Here is a 23,193-nt window from a genome sequence, read left to right as displayed (position 1 = left end):
ACATAATACAGTCATCACACAAGTTAATCATCATAGTATGTTCATTGAATTATTTACATTATTTACAATCCAGGGGTGGGATGAGGAGCTTTGGTTGATATCAGAACTTCAGTCATCAACAATTGCATCAACAGAGAAATGTGGACATTGAAACAGTGTAGGTCTTATTTAGTAGGATATGTACAGCGAGCAGAGAACATAGTGAGTTCACATAGCATAAGAACAAGTATATACATTAGAAGTACATTTGAGTTGTTTATAATCCGGGGAGATGGGATGTGAATGGAGGAGGGTATTAGTAAAGTGTTGAAGTTTACTAATACCCTCCACAGTTACATTTTAATACATTTAGGGGGAAATTTGGGAAACAGAAACAATACAAAAATAATGCCTTTTTTAGTTAATAATATTAACACGTACACTGGTAAACGGGTTAGCATATTAGCTAATTCAAACAACGTCAGCTTCATAACAATATGATAGCACAGACAAATATGCATGAAAACACTCTTACGAACATTACATATGGGACTGTTTTGGTAACTAAATTGTTTTAGTCACATTGTAAAACTTACGAACGTTCCTTGGAGTGATGAAAAAATAATCTTTTTGAGCAGAAACACAATGGACGGTTTTACTTATGGTTTGAGGCAAAACAGGAAGTACATTTTCAACTCACAGCATCTGCAGTCAGCGAACTCGTCTAAAAGATGGCACCTTAGCACAGTGGTTCTCAACCTTTTTTCAGTGATGTACCCCCTGTGAACATTTTTTTAATTCAAGTACCCCCTAATCAGAGCAAAGCATTTTTGGTTGAAAAAAAGAGATAAAGAAGTAAAATACAGCACTATGTCATCAGTTTCTGATTTATTAAATTGTGTAACAGTGCAAAATATTGCTAATTTGTAGTGGTCTTTCTTGAACTATTTGGGAAAAAAGATATAAAAATAACTGAAATCTTGTTGAAAAATAAACAAGTGATTAAATTATAAAGATTTCTACACATAGAAGTAATCATCAACTTGAAGTTTCCTCTTTGGGGATTGTAATAGAGATCCATCTGGATTCATGAACTTAATTCTAAACATTTCTTCACAAAAAAAGAAATCTTTAACATCAATATTTATGGAACATGTCCACAAAAAATCTAGCTGTCAACACTGAATATTGCATTGTTGTATTTGTTTTTCACAGTTTATGAACTTACATTCATATTTTGTTGAAGTATTATTCAATAAGTATATTTATAAAAAATTTTTTGAATTGTGGCTATTTATAGAATGTTTAAAAAAAAAAATCTCACGTACCCCTTGACGTACCTTCAAGTACCCCCATTTGAGAACCACTGCCTTAGCACATATAAGAACACACCATTCCAGTCCTATGCTTGGGTTTAATGTCAACTATTGACCACAAAACATTATGGCAATTAGCTAAAAAAATCCATAAATCAGCCGCACCTTTTATGACCCACAGGGTCCAAAATGTAAGGAAAAAAGTACCGGTTTACCGTCTGAAATTTACGGTACTTACTTACAAATATACTTATGTGTTAAGTAATATATACCGCATCACTTGACTGTATGTATTTTCTTAAGCTGCAGTTGCCTCAATCTAAAAGTCCGTTTCAGTTCTAGTTCATTCTTCACTGTTCGGAAAACAATAATTTCCCTGCATTGTGTGAAGCATGAGCCAGCACTAAAGGGAACTACCTCGCTACCACGTCACTGTGATTCGCACACTGATGACACCACCGCCACCGCGGAGGAGTGTGGTGATGATCGCAGAGGGTTGATTATTCTGATGATGGAACCTTGCTCAAGAACGTCTGTGCTGAGAAAAATTTGATTAAACAATGTACTTTATTTCCCGTTCTCTGAACGCAGGGCCGATGCTCTAGAGAAAACTGCAAATACCTTCATCCGCCTTCGCACTTAAAGACTCAGTTAGAAATAAACGGGCGCAACAATTTGATCCAGCAGAAGACAGCGGCTGCAGTGCTCGCCCAGCAGATGCAGCTGATGATCCCGACAGCCGGTCTACAGACTGTGGTAAGTACCTTATATGGTTCCTTTGGAGGAAGAACATTTCCGCCTTGTGTTTGTCTTCTCACTTCACGAATAACATTTCCTCCTACACAGGGTCTTGGCACAAACTCTGGTCTGGGCTACGGTTCATACTTAACACCCCTGAGCCACGGCATGAGCCACGGCATGAGCTTGGTTCCAACAGACATCCTACCCAGCAACCAGGTTCTTGTTCAAGGGAACTCTCCTGTCACAGTTCAGAGTTCGCCTTCTTCTTCCTCCTCTTCCCCGTCACAGAAGCTCCAGCGTTCTGACAAACTGGAGGTACAGCAGAGCAGGACACATCGACATCTAATTAATTCATTTGTATTTTAAAGCAATGTTTCCATAGGAAAAAAAGGAAATCCCAAATAATCCATCTAAAGTTCAAATTGGCCTTTAAAAAACTATTACTGTATTTTCCGGGCTATTTAAATCTTAGAAGAAAAAATATTTTTTACATATATTAGCCAAACGGACTATAAACCCTAGATCTAAACCGGTATGAAAGATTTTGTAAATGTTTATTTACATATAGCATGGCAGTAAAACAGCTGATAAATCAAAATAGAAGTCAATTCCATGGACCCACCAGTTGCGGAAGCTATCTCTCCATTCAGCTAAACAGAATCAAAACTTCAAAGGGACGTTTTGGTGAATTTAGGAAACTGAAATAATACAAATAGAAAAACACATTTTTTAAAATACTAACACTGACTCTTGTAAACGTGTTAGCAATGCAAATGCCAATGGCGCTAGCTTCAATACATTATATGCATTAAAACACTCCTACAGACATAATTAAAGATGTCCGATGATATCGGACTGCCGATATTAACGGCCGATAAATGCTTTAAATGTAATATCGGATATTATCGGTATCGGTTTCAAAAAGTAAAAATTATGACTTAACGGCGATGTATGGAGTGGTAAACGGACGTAGGGAGAAGTACAGAGCGCCTTTGCGTGAAGGCCCAATCACATATTATCTACGGCTTTTCACACACACACAAATGAATGCTAGCCATACTTGGTCAACAGCCATACAGGTCACACTGAGGGTGGCCGTATAAACAACTTTAACACTGTTACAAATTCGCGCCACACTGTGAACCCACACCAAACAAGAAAGACATACACTTATCAGGAGAAAATCTGTACCGTAACACAACAGAACAAATACACAAAAGCCCTTGCAGCACTAACTCTTTTCGGGACGCTACAATATACACCCCCTACCCCCCCACCTCAACCAGAGCATGTCCCAAATTCCTAGCTGCTGTTTTGAGTCAAAAAAAATTATGCACTTTGTGACTTCAATAATAAATTTGGCAGTGCCATGTTGGCATTTTTACCCATAACATGAGTTGATTTATTTTGGAAAACCTTGTAATATTGTTTAATGCATCCAGTGGGGCATCACAACAAAATTAGGCATAATAATGTGTTAATTTCACGACTGTATATATCGGTATCAGTTGATATCGGAATCGGTAATTAAGAGTCGGACAGTATCGGGATATCGGCAAAAAAGTATTTATCGGACATCTCTAGAAATAACACATGGGACGGTTTAGTAAGCATGAATTTTTGTCTAGGACATGTCCGGTGCTAGCAGCGACCGGGCTAGGACAGACTGACCTTACGTCCTCTTTTCACCGGACATGTCCTCTTTCGCGGGGCTGTCAGGGCAGAGTTTCTTAAATGCCTCAAATGTCCGGCATTTTGAGTTATGGTTGCATGTATTAAAATGTACGTTTAGGGTTAAGAAGGGGTTAAAAACAAAACAATTTGTGAGGGAGGGGCAGAGAGCGAAAGAGTTATGCTTTTTACCCGTTGATTTATCAGATTTAATTTTTTATTATCTATAGCAGGGGTGTCAAAAGTGATCCCCGGAGGCCATTCTAAAAATACTATTAAAATACACAAAAACATAACAAATGTGAAATAAAAAAGCTTGAAGGTTAAATGTAATTTAGAAAAAGTTGCAATGTTGACTAATAAAACAAAGCTGTTTTTTTTTCCTTTCAAACTGTCATTGCTCAAAACATAATATTGAATCAAAATCAATGTTATTATGAATTATTTACCTATCGAAGGTTCCCATTACTTTACATCAAATATTCCACTAAGAAACATATTCTTGGTGGAAGATTTTGCAAATTTGGTTAATAAATAACCCAAAAAATTATAAATATATTTTTTTTACTGTACCGAAAATGAACCGAGCCGTGACCTCTAAACCGAGGTACGTACCGAATCGAAGTTTTTGTGTACTGTTACACCCCTAGTAAACACAAAATGACAGTTGTCAGCTGTTTCTAGATACTGCAGTAGGGATGCGGTACACGGTATATATGCACGGGACAATCCGCTTTTTAATTTATTATTTTTAATCGTGACATTAATTAAGAATGGATGATAAAAAAAATTAATCGTGATCATTTTTCTTTGCCATATCGCCAAGACCTAGCTCCAATTTGGATTTAAAAATTTCACTGTATTTTTCTATGTACGCAATACATAGACATAAATGGCCTCATCTTATGGCGCACACACTAATGCTGTCCTAATTGCAGGTGTGCCGTGAGTTCCAGCGAGGAACCTGCGCCCGAGGGGAGACAGATTGCCGCTTCGCTCACCCCAGCGACAGCCCAATGATCGACACCATCGACAACACCGTCACTGTTTGCATGGACTACATCAAGAGCCGCTGCACCCGGGACAAGTGCAAGTATTTCCACCCGCCCGCGCACTTGCAGGCCAAAATTAAGTCCAGTCAACATCAGAGTGCCATGGCGGCCCAGGCCACAGCTGCAGCCGTGGTAAGACACCCGTATCTTTCCTCATCCATGACTACTGATTGATGAGTTTATTTCATTCATGTTTGATGATAGCTATTATATTATATTCATTTGTAAACTAAATGTAGGATCTAGTTAAAAGTGTTGAACTAAACTGTGATCTTTGTTATGTGTGATGTTCTCCATAGATCACCTGTGTATAACTCAAACCATTTTTACATGTCACGTGTTTTATAGTTTTACTGCATGGCTCTTTAAAAGGATAACTTCTTATATGTTTTCTTAACCAAACAAATATGACACATGCTCCATTGTTTCCTTTGTTATAACACAGCTAGGTATATTATTTGTTGTGCCATGATGTTTAAAATAACATTTGCGTAACCTTAGTTTTTCATCACATTACCCTATATATAATATTGATCTGTATGCGTAAACAATTTTATTGAAAGCTGCAAACAGTGTTGAGAACTCTAGAAGCTACTGATTAATTACACGTTATATTCAATAATGGGACATTCTGATTTCTGTGCATGATAATTGTGTTTTATGTGGTATACTACATTCAGCTTATTTTTGTTTTCCCCTTCTCATCTATGCACAACGCTGTCCCCCATGATGCACCTCTGCTTGCTGTATGTTAATACGCTTGAACCCCATTGGCCCACTGCCATCATGTGCTCGCTGTCCGCTCTTAAAAGACTCAGTCGACTGCCAAAGCAATGAAGCGACCCCTCGAGGCAACTGTAGACCTGGTATTTTCACCTTTTGCTTTGCATGTAGCTAGTTAATGATACTGTAATAACGTTTCGTTCTGTCATTGTGAGCTTCCTGTAGTTCTCATTTGTGTCACAATGGGATCTTAAGATTTAACGTGATACGATATTTCCATTCGTATTTGTATCCTGAAACCATGAATGCATGTTTTGTAATTAACAGTCACATTTGTTGTCTAGTTGTTTTATTTGACTATTATTTACAAACTATGTATTAAGAACATGGCCTTAAATGAGTCTTGTTTGTTTCCTCCCACAACCCTTTCAGGGCTTCCCTCACAGCATCCTCCAACCTCTACCAAAGAGACCAGCTCTGGACAAATGCAACTGGGCAAGCGCACTGCTCAGCCCCAGTTTGTTGCACTACCAGCAGGCTCTGGCCAACACACAACTGCAGCAGCAAACGGCCGCATTCTACCCTGCAGGTAAATCGTTATTTACAATATGCTGTGGATGCCAAAGACTTTCCTCCATTATAATCAACCACTAGTTTACCATTGGTACAATTGTGTTTGGTCAGGTGTGAACAGGTATGGAATTTGAGTGTGGACCTAGACTACTTGTCCAAGACTATCTGTAAGAGTTATTAATCTTGGTACAGTTCTAAAAAAGCTCTCCGTGGTGAGAACAATCTGACCTCGATCAGAACCAACTTGCAAATACACCGAGCAGGTTTAACAACAAAGAGCTTGATGTGCTTAAATGTTTGTGTGCACTAAAACACATGCAAACACGCATCGTTGATCTGCTAAGCTTGTGTACTAAGGATTGCATCTCTTAAATGAGCAAAATAGCGAGTGCAATCCATTAAGCATACATAATTTATGCTGATTTCAGAGCACACAAAACTGAATTATCGTGCCTGAAACTGTTTTGCGTCTATATTTAGCACATTACAAATTTACGTTCAAACTGTAACAATTACGCACTTATGTCAGTCATTTTGAGGAGGCGATCCCTGCAATGATAGATGATGAAAGGAGAATCCTCCGTCCGTGTGCGGACTTTGACCTGTTACAGATATAAATATTAGACATATCGTCAGTTCTGCAATGCCATTTTATAACTGCTGGTTAAGAGGCTGATTAAAATTAATTCAATTGTTCGTGTTGGGGGAAGCACGGTGGGAGTGGGGTTAGTGCGTCTGCCTCACAATACGAAGGTCCTGAGTAGTCCTGGGTTCAATCCCGGGCTCGGGATCTTTCTGTGTGGAGTTTGCATGTTCTCCCCGTGACTGCGAGGGTTCACTCCAGGTACTCCGGCTCCGTCCCACTTCCAAAAACATGCACCTGGGGATAGGTTGATTGGCAACACTAAATTGGCCCTCGTGTGTGAATGTGAGTGTGAATGTTGTCTGTCTATCTGTGTTGGCCCTGCGATGAGGCGGCGACTTGTCCAGGGTGTACACCGCCCTCTGCCCGATTGTAGCGGAGATAGGCACCAGCGCCCCCCGCAACCCCTAAGGGAATAAGCGGTAGGAAATGGATGGATGGATGGATGTTCGTGTTGGCCTGCTGGCGTTTTGTTTTAATGCTGTTTGTTTATTTCATAAGACATATATTAATGATATAGCACAGTGGTTCTCAACCTTTTTTCAGTGATGTACCCCCTGTGAACACATTTTTAATTCAAGTACTCTCTAATCAGAGGAAAGCATTTTTGGTGAAAAAGAGAGATAAAGAAGTAAAATACAGCACTATGTCATCAGTTTCTGATTTATTAAATTGTATAACAGTGCAAAATATTGCTCATTTGTAGTGGTCTTTCTTGAACTATTTGGAAAAAAAGATATAAAAATAACTAAAAACTTGTTGAAAAATAAACAAGTTATTTGATTATGAATAAAGATTTCTACACATAGAAGTAATCATCAACTTAAAGTGCCCTCTTTGGGGATTGTAATAGAGATCCATCTGGATTCTTTCACAAAAAAGGAAATCTTAACATCAATATTTATGGAACATGTCTACAAAAAATCTAGCTGTCTACACTGAATATTGCATTGTTGCATTTATTTTCACAGCTTATGAACTTAGTGTGTGAATGTGAGTGTGAATGTTGTCTGTCTATCTGTGTTGGCCCTGTGATGAGGTGGCGACTTGTCCAGGGTGTACCCCGCCTTCCTCCCGATTGTAGCTGAGATAGGCGCCAGCGCCCCCCGCGACCCCAAAGGGAATAAGCAGTAGAAAATGGATGGATGGATGGATGCATTTCTTTTCACAGCTTATGAACTTACATTCATATTTTGTTGAAGTATTATTCACTAAATATATTTATAAAGGATTTTTGAATTTTTGCTATTTTTAAAATATTTTTAAAAAATCTCACGTACTCCTTGGCATACCTTCAAGTACCCCTAGGGGTACGCATACCCCCATTTGAGAACCACTGATATAGGAGCTATGCTATTAATATATCTCTTATGCTATATCCCTATGAAAGAACGCAAGGTGCATTTTCTCCTCTGGACCATTCCAGTTGCACCATCACAACACCCTGGCCCCTCCCAGAAAGCACATTTGGTGTGCCAAAAATTGGTTATTTTGTCTAGATTGTGCTTCTAGAAATGTTGGTACAAATTAAAGTTGTGCGCTGCATTTTCCACAACATAACAAAACACTACAGGTTTGAGCATATGGTGTAATGGATCTGCAGTAAAAGAGTATGGCCAGTATGAACGCAAAATCCTCATTTAAATAGGGTAGTCTGCACCACGTTTGCGCATGTTATCAATTGTACACGCAGTCTTAGTCGAGAACCGGCACCTACTAATGTTACGCACTTTTATAGCTTGCACACTCTATTGGCAGGTCATATTTAGATAATAGATCAGGGCAAAAGTACATTATTGTGACATAACTACATAAAGTAAACAAGTTTCCTACGTATGCCATTAACATGAAGCCACCTATATTTTGCTATAGCCTGTGAGATTATTAGGTAATAATGTTGTCAACTAAGTACAATTTTGCTCAATATTTTGTGTAATAAACATTCTTCTTAACATTAATTAATGGTTTGTTTTGCTTCATTTATTGTAAAAATAATTTTTGGGTATCTTTGAATGTCAATGGATGACTTGTTTTTCTGCCTGCAAAACAAGTTTAGCTGTGAGTACGATAAAGTAAATTACCCTAAAACACTGTACTAGTACCCCCATTTGAGAACCTATAACGTTGATAATTAAGCCGTTTCCAGTAAGTAGGAAGATTTTTTTTTTTTTCATAGAAACAAAAGAATAAAGAAATTGTGACAGGAAGTGGCGGTAGCAAAACAAAGTTATTCTTGAGGTGGTACTTTATGTAAAATGTTGAGAACCACTGGTCCAGAATGTGTAGAATTGATTTTTGAAGTAAAACAGATAGCACCAGCTTAGGCGCTGTTGATTTAGACTTAAGTACATGTACTTAAGAAGAACAATCTAACGTTTTGTTATTGCTTATTAGACTTTGAAAGAAAAACTTGGCATTTTGTGGTTACTTATTATATTGTGCACATACTGTAATGTCATGTCCACGTCGATGCCTTCCGATGACTTTGTCTCTTTACTACTACACAGGCCCAATGAAATGACTTTGCTCCTTGCTAATGAACTTAATCAACCATGATTACTCTTTACCATCATGACTCTGTTGTCTTGTAACAGATGCTGACATTCAGCAGCAGAATGAAGGCTGCTACCTAGCAACATTTTAGTTGACATGGCAACCGTTTATTTGACCACTCTGCAGCATTTTGCTTTGCACGTTATTTGTCTCCACTCTGAGCCAGTAAAATCAAAAACAGATTGTTTGAATGTGTCTGCAATCTTGAGATTAGTTTCCTCGTATTAAGGGGCATTCATTTTCCGTTTCTTTTTGTCACACACAGGTTCTGTTTTGTGTATGACTCCTGCAAACAACATCAGTAAGTTCCTTACCTTGTCTCATAGTCTGCGATACACAGGTGAAGCTTTTGCACCATCACTGTGATCATTCCCGTCATACACGCAGTTGGAAAAAGTGATATTGCAATCCAGACGACACACACACACCACTTCATTTTATTTCAGTGTCGTGTTTACTGTTTTGTTTTGTAACACACATCCACTTGTTGTGATATGGCATTAATCTTTTATTAGATATTACCACAGCTTTGTAAGGTATACTGTACAAATATACACTCTCCAGCCACTTAATCAGTTACACCTACACAATGCAATTGGATAACATACAATAGCTGTGAAAAACTAAAATAATGTAGTTTTCATTGGCACTATCATTTCAACTGTATTTGTATTGTATATAGTGCCTAACTGGCATCTTGTGAATTGAGGCAGAAATATCAAAATAGTGATTTTAATTCAATCAATATATAAACATTCAATTTAGTTAAAATTGTTAATTAACATGTATTTACTTATTAAGTTAAATAAATGTCTACTTTTTCTGGTTACCAAAATACTTGATGAGTTTAGTAAGGAGACTTTACATATAAAGTTCAATGTATTATTTTGAAAAGCTGTGCTAATATTTAGTGGTGTTGCTGTACATGTCTTTGCTTGTGGGATGTCAAACGTCTTAACTGTACAAACTTCTTATTAGCCCTCCCTTTATATTTTCCCCTCTGCCTTGCTTCACTGCGTGATCTCATACCAGCTGCGGGTCTATCTAACCCAGTAATGCATCGCCGCTAACATCATTTTGTATTAGCCTGGCAAGACACACAAACACATCGCTATGGTTACCATAATGCTCCACCTGCCTTTTCATTGCTTTCATGGTTCCCCTTCCTGAACAAGTCCCCATGATGTACAGTGCTACGCCTGCTAGTGTCTCTGCAGCAACTTCTCCCGCCACAAGTGTCCCCTACGCAGCAACAGCACCAGCCAATCAGGTTTGCTCCTTTTATGTTTTTTTTTTGTTTTTTTTAAAGCTTTTAGTCGAGACAACCTTGTGCTCTTTGAAATCCAAGGAGTCGCTTCGTGTCCCTGCTTGCATCGGCTGTCATTGAGCTTCATGTGCCTGTCGACCGGCTACTAGGACAGGCCACACTTGTAGATACACTTTCACATCTGCAAATACTTGTGTGTCAATGATTTTTGCATGCCCTTTTTGCTCTTCTCAATGTCTTTGTCATGACATACGCAAAATACAGTGCTTCAACAAATGTTTGCTCAGACAGGGAGTGGAACTTCCTAATTCGAACGTCCAAATGGTTGTATAATTCCCAAATATATGCAAGCGTCACACAACTCTAAAGAATGACATTAGTACCTCAATTTATACAAAGCTTTTACAAAACCTGTTTCCATATGAGTTGGGAAATTGTGTTGGATGTAATTATAAATGGAATACAATGATTTGCAAATCATTTTCAACCCATAGTCAGTTGAATATGCTACAAAGACAACATATTTGATGTTCAAACTGTAAACATTTTTTTTTTTTTTGCAAATAATCATTAACTTTAGAATTTGATGCCAGCAACACGTGACAAAGAAGTTGGAAAAGGTGGCAATAAATACTGATAAAGTTGAGAAATACTCATCAAACACTTATTTGGAACATCCCACAGGTGTGCAGGCTAATTGGGAACAGGTGGGTGCCATGATTGGGTATAAAAGCAGCTTCCATGAAATGCTAAGTAATTCACAAACAAGAATGGGGCGAGGGTCACCAATTTGTAAGCAAATTGTCGAACAGTTTTAGAACGACATTTCTCAACGAGCTACTGCAAGGAATTTAGGGATTTTACCATCCACGGTCCGTAAAATCATCAAAAGGTTCAGAGAGTCTGGAGAAATCACTGCACGTAAGCAATGATATTACAGACCTTTGATCCTTCAGGCGGTACTGCATCGAAAACCGACATCAGTGTGTAAAGGATATCATCCACATGGGTTCAGGAACACTTCATAAAACCACTGTCAGTAATTACAGTTGGTCGCTACATCTGTAAGTTTAAGTTAAAACTCTACTATGCAAAGCGAAAGACATTTATCAACAACACCCAAGAACGCCGCCGGCTTCGCTGGGCCTGAGCTCATCTAAGATGGCCTGATGCAAAGTGTTCTGTGGTTTGACGAGTCCACATTCAAAATTATATTTGGAAACTGTGGACGTGGTGTCCTCCAGAACAAAGAGGAACATAACCATCCGGATTGTTATAGGCGCAAAGTTCAAAAGCCAGGCTCTGTAATGGTATGAGGGTCTATTAGTGCCCAAGGCATGGGTAACTTACACATCTGTGAAGGCACCATTAATGCTGAAAGGTCCATACAGGTTTTGGAGCAACATATGTTGTCATCCAAGCAACGTTATCATGGACGCCCCTGCTTATTTCAGCAAGACAATGCCAAGCCAAGTGTTACAACAGTGTGGTTTTGTGGTAAAAGAGTGGGGGTACTTTCCTGGCCCGCTTGCAGTCCAGACCTGTCTCCCATCGTAAATGTGTGGCGCATTCTGAAGCGTAAAATACGACAGCGGAGACCCCGGACTGTTGAACGATTAAAGCTCTACATAAAACAAGAATGGGAAATAATTCCACTTTCAAAGCTTCAACAATTAGTTTCCTCAGTTCCCAAACGTTTATTGAGTGTTGTTAAAAGAAAAGGTGATGTAACACAGTGGTGAACATGCCCTTTCCCAACTACTTTGGCACATGTTGCAGCCATGAAATTCCACGTTAATTATTATTTGCAAAAAAAAATAAAGTTCTTGAGTTTGAACATCAAATATCTTGTATTTGTAGTGCATTCAATTTAATATGGGTTCAAAAAGATTTGCAAATCATTGCATTCCGTTTATATTTACATCTAACACAATTTCCCAACTCATATGGAAACGGGGTTTGTAGTACATTAAACCACTTGTATCTCAAATCAACGTCGCATTCACACTCTCTTTCTTCCATCTCATGGTTGGAGAAACTAAGATATGTCTATCTCCAGCAATAAGCCTAATGCTAGCAAGTAAGAACGGTTGTTTGAGCGGATTTTACAGGGTTCCCCGTGGCATGTGGAATGACAAATTAAACCATAACCGTTAACCAAGAGACAGCTCTTTTCTCAAAACACTCCTAAGTTAAACTGAGGTTCCACTGTATTCCCATAAGTGTCATTTTGCTTTTTGGCCACTACAAAAAGATATCTTTGATGGAAATGAAGAAATTGTGAGGAAATCGTAAAACAAGAAATGTCATTACAAAAAAGTCGAGGTATGAATCAGAATGTCTTCTGCTAAATTATCTATGTTTAGTTTTGATGTGAATATATTACTCTGAGGCACGCGCAATAATTGTCCCTGTTTGTAAAGTTTCGGTGATTACACTATTTTGCTTTCTTTTTCTTTTTTTTTTTACATGATGCGAGTTAAAATGAAAAGCCCTTGCATGAACTCGACTGACTTAACTGGCATTTAGAAACTTCTTTAAACGCTACACCATGCATCCCTTCTAGGGATGTAAGGATAAACAGTATTAATGATAACTGACAATGGTTAATGGTACTATTTTATATTTTCAATGTTCAAAAACTGTGATTGATAACTGCATTTTAATAAACTTGCGAAACTAAAAGGCGCCAGCTAACTACTGTATTTTTCAGAGTATAAGTCGCTCCGGAGTATAAGTCGCACCTGCCGAAAATGCATAATAAAGAAAGAAAAAAAACATATATAAATCGCACTGGAGTATAAGTTGCATTTTTGGGGGAAATTTATTTGATAAAACCCAACACCCAGAATAGACATTTGAAAGGCATTTTAAAATAAATAAAGAATAGTGAACAACGGGCTGAATAAGTGTACGTTATATGACGCATAAATAACCAACTGAGAAGGTGCCTGCTATGTTAACGTAACATATTATGGTAAGAGTCATTCAAATAACTATAACATATAGAACATGTTATACGTTTACCAAACAATCTGTCACTCCTAATCGCTAAATCCGACGAAATCTTATACGTCTAGTCTCTTACGTGAATGAGCTAAATAACGGTAACGTGTTAATAATTTCACACATAAATCGCTCCTGAGTATAAATCGCACCCCCGGCCAAACTATGAAAAAAAACTGCGACTTACAGTCTGAAAAATACGGTATCTCAAATACTATCATGAAAACAAAATACATTGTCTTTCCCCCATTGAGGAATCCAAACTTCTATGAACACATTACTGTCTGAAATACTAAGATATTCAATTTTGCACATTGAACCTACAAGCTGTGCTCTCTGAGCAGATTGAAACAAACCAATATTTAAAACGACAAAAACTCAGCCATAAAACAAATAAAATAGTAAGACTAAAACACTATCAGTGAGGCATGAAAAATACAAAACATGCAATATTTTTGTAACACTGAGTTTATCCATTTTAGTTTAATTTACTTGGTCAAAATATTTTAATGTGTGTATTACTTTTTACTTTTTGAGCACATTCAACAATACAGCGATGATAATGATAACTGTGATATGAAATGTTCATATTGTTACATCCCCAGTCACTTTTATTTTTATTTTACGACATCAAGCTTAGTTATATGCTTGGATAACAGTTTACATTACCTGTACTATAAATAAAAGTTTCCTAATAATGACAGTTTAACCCTGGAGCATTTGTTTTCACTTTATAATGTTTCCTATTGAAACTTCTTAAAATACAAACAATATGGAGTCAAGCAGGGTTAAGGGACTATGTTCAACCTTAGAAGTTCCACATAAATTAGTAAAATCAATATATCTAGGACAGCGGTTCTTAACCTGGGTTCGATCGAACCCTAGGAGTTCGATGAGTCAGCCTCAGGGGTTCGGCGACACACCCAACTCATCGTGTAAATAAAAACTTCTCCCTATTGGCTTATTATGGATACCCCCAAACAATGTTACCTTTAATTTTCTATCTGATTTGCAGATGTGTAACTTGTTGTGAGTTCATGTGCTGGTTTTGTTCTTCGAACAAGGGGATGTTCGTGCACGGTTCATTTTATGCACCAATATAAAAAAAACATAACTTTGTCTTGAATTTGAAATTATTATTATTATTTTTTTTTCACTAAAGAACTGTTCAGTGAATGCACATATGAAATTTGTGGGGTTCGGTACCTCCAATAAGGTTAGGAACCACTGATCTCGGATCCCATGAAGTCATTTTTTGAATGTAGTGATAAATGTGAAACTACCTCAGCTAACAATTAATTTGACAACTTTTCGATTACGTTATTTATATTCAAAATTGAGCTTCTCCATTTGTCACAAATGTTGTGCACTTAGGGTGTCCGCTGATATACTGTACTTTATAGTGTGTAGTGGTTGTCCACAACCATGCATTATGTCCCTCACAGAAGTGTCCACACCACACACATTGCTGCAAATATGTTATTGTAGCAACACTTAGTGGCCTAGTGCAGTGGTTCTCAAATGGGGGTACTTGAAGGTATGCTAAGGGGTACGTGAGATTTGTAAAAAATATTCTAAAAATAGCAACAATTCAAAAATTATTTATAAATATATTTATTGAATAATACTTTAACAAAATATGAATGCGAGTTCATAAACTGTGAAAATAAATACAATGCAATATTCAGTGTTGACAGCTTGATTTTTTGTGGATATGTTCCATAAATATTGATGTTAAAGATTTCTTTTTTTGTGAAGAAATGTTTAGAATTAAGTTCATGATCCCAGATGGATCTCTATTACAATCCCCAAAGAGGGGGCTTTAAGTTGATGATTACTTCTATGTGTAGAAATCTTTATTTGTAATTGAATCACCTGTTTATTTTTCGACAAGTTTTTAGTAATTTTTATATATTTTTTTTCCCAAATAGACCACTACAAATGAGAAATATTTTGCACTGTTATACAATTTAATAAATGAGAAACTGATGAAATAGTGCTGTATTTTACTTCTTTAGCTCTTTTTTTTCAACCAAAAATGCTTTGCTCTGATTAGGGGGTACTCAAATTTAAAAAAATGTTCACAGGGGGTACATCACTGAAAAAAGGCCGAGAACCACTGGCCTTGTGGTTAGAGTGTCCCCCCTGAGATCGGTAGGTCGTGAGTTCAAATCCCGGCCGAGTCATACCGAAGACTATACAAATGGGACCTATTACCTCCCTGCTTGGCACTCAGCATTAAGGGTTGGAATTGGGAGTTAAATCACCAAAAATGATTCCCGGGCGCCCACTGCTCCCTTCACCTCCCAGGGGGTGATCAAGGGTGATGGGTCAAATGCAGAGAATAATTTTGCCACACCTAGAGTGTGTTTGACAATCATTGGCACTTTAACTTTAACTTTACTTTAACGTACCTGAAGAAATGGCGGTTTGAGACAATGTAAAGTAGCTGTGTGCAGCTTGTTGCTTAACAGTGTAAATTGATTGTCACCCCTTAAAGTTACTCAACACAGCCAGTGAAAATGTAAAAAAAATCGGGCCAAAGTGTCAATCTTTTGTTAGGCTACCATAAATTTTTGGGCGCATGGAATTTTTAAAACCTCACAGGTTGTTGTTGCTGGAATTCTCTTCCACTCCTCCATGATGACATCACAGGTTGTTACTGGAATTCTCTTCCACTCCTCCATGATGACATCACAGGTTGTTACTGGAATTCTCTTCCACTCCTTCATGATGGCATCACAGAGCTGGTGGATGTTGCACCTTCTGCTCCTCTACTTTACATTTGAGCATTCCCCAAAGATGCGCAATTGGGCTTAGGTCTAGAGACATCCTTTACCCTTGGCTTCTTTAGCAAGGCTCTTGTCATCTCGGAGGTGTGTTTGGGGTGGTTACCGTTTTGGAATACTTCGTTGCTGCACAGTCGCTCGGCGGAGGTATGCAGTCCTTCCATTATTTCGCAGGCTGTTTTAAGTGATTGTTGCGGCCTAAAATGGCTGAATTCCCTGCATATTTTTCAGAAAGTTGCGGCAAAAGTTGCAACGTTTTGTTGATTTAAAGTTAAAGTACCAATGATTGTCACACACACACTAGATGTGGCGAAATTATTTTCTGCATTTGACCCATCACCCTTGATCACCCCCTGGGAGGTGAGGGGAGCAGTGGGCAGCAGCAGTGCCGCGCCCGGGAATCATTTATGGTGATTTAACCCCCAATTCCAACCTTTAATGCTGAGTGCCGAGCAGGGAGTTAATGGCTCCCATTTTTATAGTCTTTGGTACGACTTGGCCGGGGTTTGAACTCACAACCTACCCATCTCAGGGCAGACACTCCAACCACTAGGCCACTGAGTAGATTTTTGAATAACATTGAAACAACTTGGCACCACAGTGGAACAGGGGTTGAGGCGTGTGCGTTGCAGTAAAAGGTCCTGGGTTCGATCCCGGGCTCGGGGTCTTTCTGTGTGGAGTTTGCATGTTCTCTCCATTAATGTGTGGGTTATTTCCGGGTACTCCGGCTTCCTTACACCTCCAAAGTCTAGATTGATAATTCATTTTCTACCACTTGTCCTTAATAACGTTGACAAAATAATACAATGGAAAATGACACAAAATGTTACTGTGTATGTCAGTAGACTAAATTAGGAGCGTTTGTTTGGTTACTTACTACTAAAAGACAAGTTGTCTTGTACGTTCACTTTTTTATTTAAGGACAAACTTGCTATAATAAACATATGTTAGTGCGTATGACGGTTCTGGGTTCGAACTTTGGCTCGGGGTCTTTCTGTGTGGAGTTTGCATGTTCTCCCCATGACTGGGTGGGTTATTTCCGGGTACTCCGGCTTCTTTCCACCTCCAAAGTCTAGATTAATAATTCATTTTCTACCACTCGTCCTTAATAACGTTGACAAAATAATGGAATGGAAAATGACACAAAATGTTACTCTGTATGTCAGTAGACTAAATTAGGAGCCTTTGTTTGCTTACTTACTACTAAAAGACAAGTTGTCTTGTATGTTCACTTTTTTATTCAAGGACAAACTTGCAATAATAAACATGTTAGTGCGTATGACGGTTCTGGGTTCGAACTTGGGCTCGGAGTCTTTCTGTGTGGAGTTTGCATGTTCTCCCCATGACTGGGTGGGTTCCTACCGGGTACACCGGCTTCCTCCTACCTCCAAAGTCTAGATTAATAATGCATTTTCTACCACTTGTCCTTAATAATGTTGACAAAATAATAGAATGATAAATGACACAATAAGTTACTGCATACCTCAGCAGACTAATTAAAAGCCTTTGTTTGCTTACGTCCTACTAAAAGACAAGTTGTCTTGTATGTTCACTATTTTATTTAAGGACAAACTTGCAATAATAAACATATGTTAGTGCGTATGAAGGATTCTGGGTTTGAACTTGGGCTCGGGATCTTTCTGTGTGGAGTTTGCATGTTCTCCCCGTGACTGCGTGGGTTCCCTTTGGGTACTCCAGCTTCCTCCCACCTCCAAAGTCTAGATTAATAATTCATTTTCTACCACTTGTCCTTAATAATGTTGACAAAATAATAGAATGATAAATGACACAATATGTTACTGCATACCTCAGCAGACTAATTAAAAGCCTTTGTTTGCTTACGTCCTACTAAAAGACAAGTTGTCTTGTATGTTCACTATTTTATTTAAGGACAAACTTGCAATAATAAACATATGTTAGTGCGTATGAAGGATTCTGGGTTTGAACTTGGGCTCGGGATCTTTCTGTGTGGAGTTTGCATGTTCTCCCCGTGACTGCGTGGGTTCCCTTTGGGTACTCCAGCTTCCTCCCACCTCCAAAGTCTAGATTAATAATTCATTTTCTACCACTTGTCCTTAATAATGTTGACAAAATAATAGAATGATAAATGACACAATAAGTTACTGCATACCTCAGCAGACTAATTAAAAGCCTTTGTTTGCTTACGTCCTACTAAAAGACAAGTTGTCTTGTATGTTCACTATTTTATTTAAGGACAAACTTGCAATAATAAACATATGTTAGTGCGTATGAAGGATTCTGGGTTTGAACTTGGGCTCGGGATCTTTCTGTGTGGAGTTTGCATGTTCTCCCCGTGACTGGGTGGGTCCCCTTTGGGTACTCCAGCTTCCTCCCACCTCCAAAGTCTAGATTAATAATTAATTTTCTACCACTTGTCCTTAATAATGTTGACAAAATAATAGAATGATAAATGACACAATAAGTTACTGTGTATGTCAGCAGACTAATTAAAAGCCTTTGTTTGCTTACTTCCTACTAAAAGACAAGTTGTCTTGTATGTTCACTATTTTATTTAAGGACAAACTTGCAATAATAAACATATGTTAGTGCGTATGAAGGTTCTGGGTTCGAACTTGGGCTCTGGATCTTTCTGTGTGGAGTTTGCATGTTCTCCCCGTGAATGCGTGGGTTCCCTCCGGGTACTCCAGCTTCCTCCCACCTCCAAAGACATGCACCTGGGGATAGGTTGATTGGTAACACTAAATTGGCCCTAGTGTGTGAATGTTGTCTGTCTATCCGTGTTGGCCCTGCGATGAGGTGGAGACATGTCCAGGGTGTACGCCGCCTTCCGCCTGAATGCAGCTGGAATAGGCTCCAACAACCCCTGTCACCCTGAGAGGGACAAGCGGTAGAAAATGCATGAATTCAATCAACTTTTGTTTTTATGTATTTGTTGTCAATGTTTTTAGTTACTTTGTAATGTTAACCTCAAAAAGCACAAGAGTTCAACAAAAATTGGAAAAGTGAAGTGAATTATACTTACATAGCGCTTTTCTCTAGTGACTCAAAGACCTTTTTCAAAGTAAAACTCAATATCTAAGTTACATTTAAACCAGTGTGGGTGGCACTGGGAGCAGGTGGGTAAAGTAACTTGTCCAAGGACACAACGGCAGTGACTAGGATGGCGGAAGCGGGGATCGAACCTGTAACCCTCAAGTTGCTGGCACAGCCACTATACCAAGCATGTTTAGCTATTCCTCGTCCTGCAGGGATCATACAAATGTGCGTTGGGGGTGGCGGACCGGTGCTTTTCAAAGGCGGTAGAGTACCGAAAATGATTAATTAGCATCGCGATACTATACTGATACCGGTATACCGTACAACCCTAGTCCAGTCGATAAGCCGCTAGTTTTTTACGCTTTGAGCCACGCGGCTTATGAACCGGTGCGGCTAATAAATAGATTTTTCTTTGCTTGTAGTAATATATGGAAACATATTATTTTCTTCTAAAATTTAGTAGGTGCGCCTTATATCCCGGTGCGCTCTACGGTCTGTAATATACGGTAGTTGAATTTGCGGGAATTGGTGCGATTGCAACATCACTAATTTTGTGAGGGACTCATAATGTTAGAGAAAATGTTGCTATTCTGGTTTCCCTCAATGGACTGTAGCTCTGCAGTGCGAGCAGCACTCATGTAGCCCCAGAAAATTGCACTCATACCACCATGCTTGACTGGAGGTACTCTGGAAGACACCTGGTTTGCTGCCACTCGCTTCCCACTATCTGAACTAAGTGAGTTTCTCCTGGTGTCATCAGACCACAGGACATTGTTGCTGTCATTCATGTCCTTGGTCTGCTTGTCTTCAAAAAAATCTACCGTCTTTCTTTCCCCACCTTTTAACCTGCGCACCACGCAAATGTTTATTGTCCAAACACAATCTCAAGATATGACGCTGAGCTCTTGCGCTCAACTTCTTTGGTCAACAACGGCGAGGCCCACTCTCTATGGAACATGCCCTATTAAATCGCTGCAGTCTTAGCCACCATTCTGCTGCTCTTTTTTTAAGGTTTTGGCAACCGTCTTATAGCCTAGAACAACAGTTGTTTCCTTCACTTTTCCAGAGAGGGGACATGTTGAACTTCCAGTTACTAGTATGAGAAAGTGTGAAAGTGATAAGTAATACCAAACTCGCCACACATTCTACGCATTTACACCTGAGACCAGAGAGGGAAAATAGCTCTGTGGACCAATTTTTACATTTTCGCAATTAATCAATATTTATTTATATAGCCCTAAATCACAGGTGTCTCAAAAGGCTTCACAAGCCACAACGACATCCTCGGTTCAGATACCACATATGGGCAAGGAAAAACTCAACCTAATGGGATGACAATGAGAAACCTTGGAGAGGACCGCAGAAATGTCAACAAAATAAATATTGCATCTCCCACTTTTCCTGGAATTGTCTTTGCTCAACACGAAACTTTCTCTTCACTGCAGGCTTTGAAAAAGACATGTTTGGGGTTGTGGAATATATTTGTATTTAGCCGACGCACGGAGAATAATGTCATTTCCGCAATGCGTGTCGTTCCGCTTTTCCTCCGTACAGCAACACGGCGGTCGGCGTATAATACCGGGAAAGCGAGCGCAAAAAAGTGACGGCTTCCGTCGTCATATAGAAATCAATGTAGTGTTCATCGTGTGAGGCAATGCAAATTAAACAATAAGTAATAACAAATAAAGGTTTGAATTGGTCCAGGTTATCGGGGACTGTTATTACTGACGGACAGGTGTCGCGGTGTGACAGCAGCCAGGCACGTGAGAACACCCTCGTCTCCATGGCAACGTCTCTGTCGCTTTCACTCATTTGCCGCTTTTCCACTAACACAGGGGTAGGCAACCCAGAACGATGAAAGAGCCATTTTGGACCCAAATAACACAACGCTGTCAAGTGCCATTCATATAAAACTCGCGGGCCGCACTAACATTAAACTGCCGCAAAATAACGTCAAAATAACTGGCTGCGTGTCTAAGACCCCTGATTTATAGGCTAGAGTATACAGATGAGTTTTAAGATGGGTCTTAAATGCTTCTACTGAGGTAGCATTACATGGGCAGCAACTGTTACCGGGAGGTCCTTCCAGAATACTGGGCCCGAATAGAAACAGCTATAGTAGTGTACTCTCTTTTGTTGCGGTTTAGACAACGGCTGTATGTGGAATCATTTTGAGGGGGCAGTAAAATAACACTGTTTATACAATCTTTACACAGACTAATTTACATTACAAGTGTAATTTATTCATTGTGGTCCCATGAAAAGATATAAAATATTTCCAAAAATGCGAGGAGTATGCTCACTTTTGTGCAATTCTCTATGTCTGCATTAATAATGCTGCCTCATTCAGGAGATTTACATTGCAATTAGGGCTCATAAATGACATACATTTTTGATTGATTGATTGAAACTTTTATTAGTAGATTGCACAGTACAGTACATATTCCGTACAATTGACCACTAAATGGTAACACCCGATTAAGTTTTTCAACTTGTTTAAGTCGGGGTCCACGTTAACCAATTCATGGTAAAATTCAAGTAAAACATTTAAAACAACTTTGTGTTTGACATTCTGACAATACAATTACATTTGTGTCAAAATATTGGGGTCTTTTTTAGGGTAATTTTAATTATATTTTCATGTAAATTACTGTACTAAGGGCAGCACGGTGGAACAATCCAATCCACTTTATTTATATAGCACATTTAAACAACAATAACATATCCAAAGTGCTGCACAGCCATCTTAAAAACAATTGTAAAAAAAAATAATAATAATAAAATAAATAAATAAAAATATATATACATATTATGCTCCACCAATGACTGAATAAAAACAAAAAAATAATAAATATAAAAACAAATATGATTAAAAACTATTTTAAAGGGTAAAATCAATTAAAACAGTAAAATAGAAATCAAAGTGTATTAAAAAGCACAGAGGACAACAGAGGACAGAGGACCACACAACTCACGTAGTGTTAAAAGCCAAAGAATAAAAGTGGGTCTTAAGACGAGACTTAAAACACTCCACTGTGGAAGCAGTTTGAACATGGAGGGGCAGAGTGTTCCAGAGCTTAGGGCCGACCACAGAGAAGGCCCTGTCTCCCCTGGTCTTAAGTCTGGTCTTGGGCACCACGAGCTGGAACTGGCTCTCGGACCTCAGAGCGCGCGCAGGAATGTAAATTTGGATGAGGTCCGAGATATATTGAGGTGCCAGTCCATGTAAAGACTTAAAAACAAACAGCAATGTTTTAAAATCCATTCTAAAATGAACAGGGAGCCAGTGCAAACTCTGAAGAATTGGGGTTATATGCTGGCGTTTCCTGGCCTTTGTTAAAAGTTGTGCTGCCGCGTTCTGGACTAACTGCAACCGGGAGAGAGCTTTTTGGCTAATGCCAGCATAAAGTGCATTGCAGTAGTCCAGGCCACTTGAAATAAAAGCATGCACGACTTGTTCAAAAAGGTTAAAAGATAAAAACGGTTTAACCTTTACTAAAAGACGAAGGTGATAAAAACACGATTTTAAAACGCCATTGACTTGTTTGTCTAGTTTAAAATCGCTGTCTATAGTGACGCACATCATTTTGCAATGGTCCCAAGTCAGTGAGGGCCGGACAAAAAAATTAAAAATTTCTGTTTTTCCCTCATTCATTTTTTAAAAATTCTGGGCTAACCAAGCCTTGACGTCACATAGACAGTTAAGAAGGGGTGTAAGGGGGCCGTGGCTTTTTGAAATCGGCATATAAATTTGGCAGTCATCTGCATAAAAGTGATAAAACACTCCAAAGGTTAGTGCATGTACCTCACAATACGAAGGTCCTGGGTTCGGGATCTTTCTGTTTGGAGTTTGCATGTTCTC

General features: G+C 38.7%; 1 protein-coding gene across 10 annotated transcripts in view; it reads left to right on the top strand.

Annotated features, from left to right (window-relative positions):
• LOC133537897 (muscleblind-like protein 2a) overlaps positions 1 to 23,193 on the top strand; it is a 48,832-nt gene that overhangs the window by 21,816 nt on the left and 3,823 nt on the right. For 3 of the 10 annotated variants that reach the window (XM_061879033.1, XM_061879034.1, XM_061879032.1), the window contains exons 3-7: positions 1,887 to 2,351; positions 4,646 to 4,891; positions 5,572 to 5,625; positions 5,915 to 6,071; positions 9,517 to 9,552. In XM_061879033.1, the coding sequence (XP_061735017.1) occupies positions 1,887 to 2,351; positions 4,646 to 4,891; positions 5,572 to 5,625; positions 5,915 to 6,071; positions 9,517 to 9,552 (958 nt within the window). Of the gene's footprint in view, positions 1 to 1,886; positions 2,352 to 4,645; positions 4,892 to 5,571; positions 5,626 to 5,914; positions 6,072 to 9,516; positions 9,553 to 10,426; positions 10,522 to 23,193 lie in introns of all 10 variants that reach the window. The other 7 variants (XM_061879039.1, XM_061879035.1, XM_061879041.1 and 4 more) reach the window with 7 other exon arrangements.

Source organism: Nerophis ophidion, linkage group LG19 (assembly GCF_033978795.1).
Source record: "Nerophis ophidion isolate RoL-2023_Sa linkage group LG19, RoL_Noph_v1.0, whole genome shotgun sequence".
NCBI classification, from domain to species: domain Eukaryota; kingdom Metazoa; phylum Chordata; class Actinopteri; order Syngnathiformes; family Syngnathidae; genus Nerophis; species Nerophis ophidion.
The sequence above is the reverse complement of the archived record's forward strand: the minus strand, read 5'-3'. Positions and strand labels throughout refer to the sequence as shown.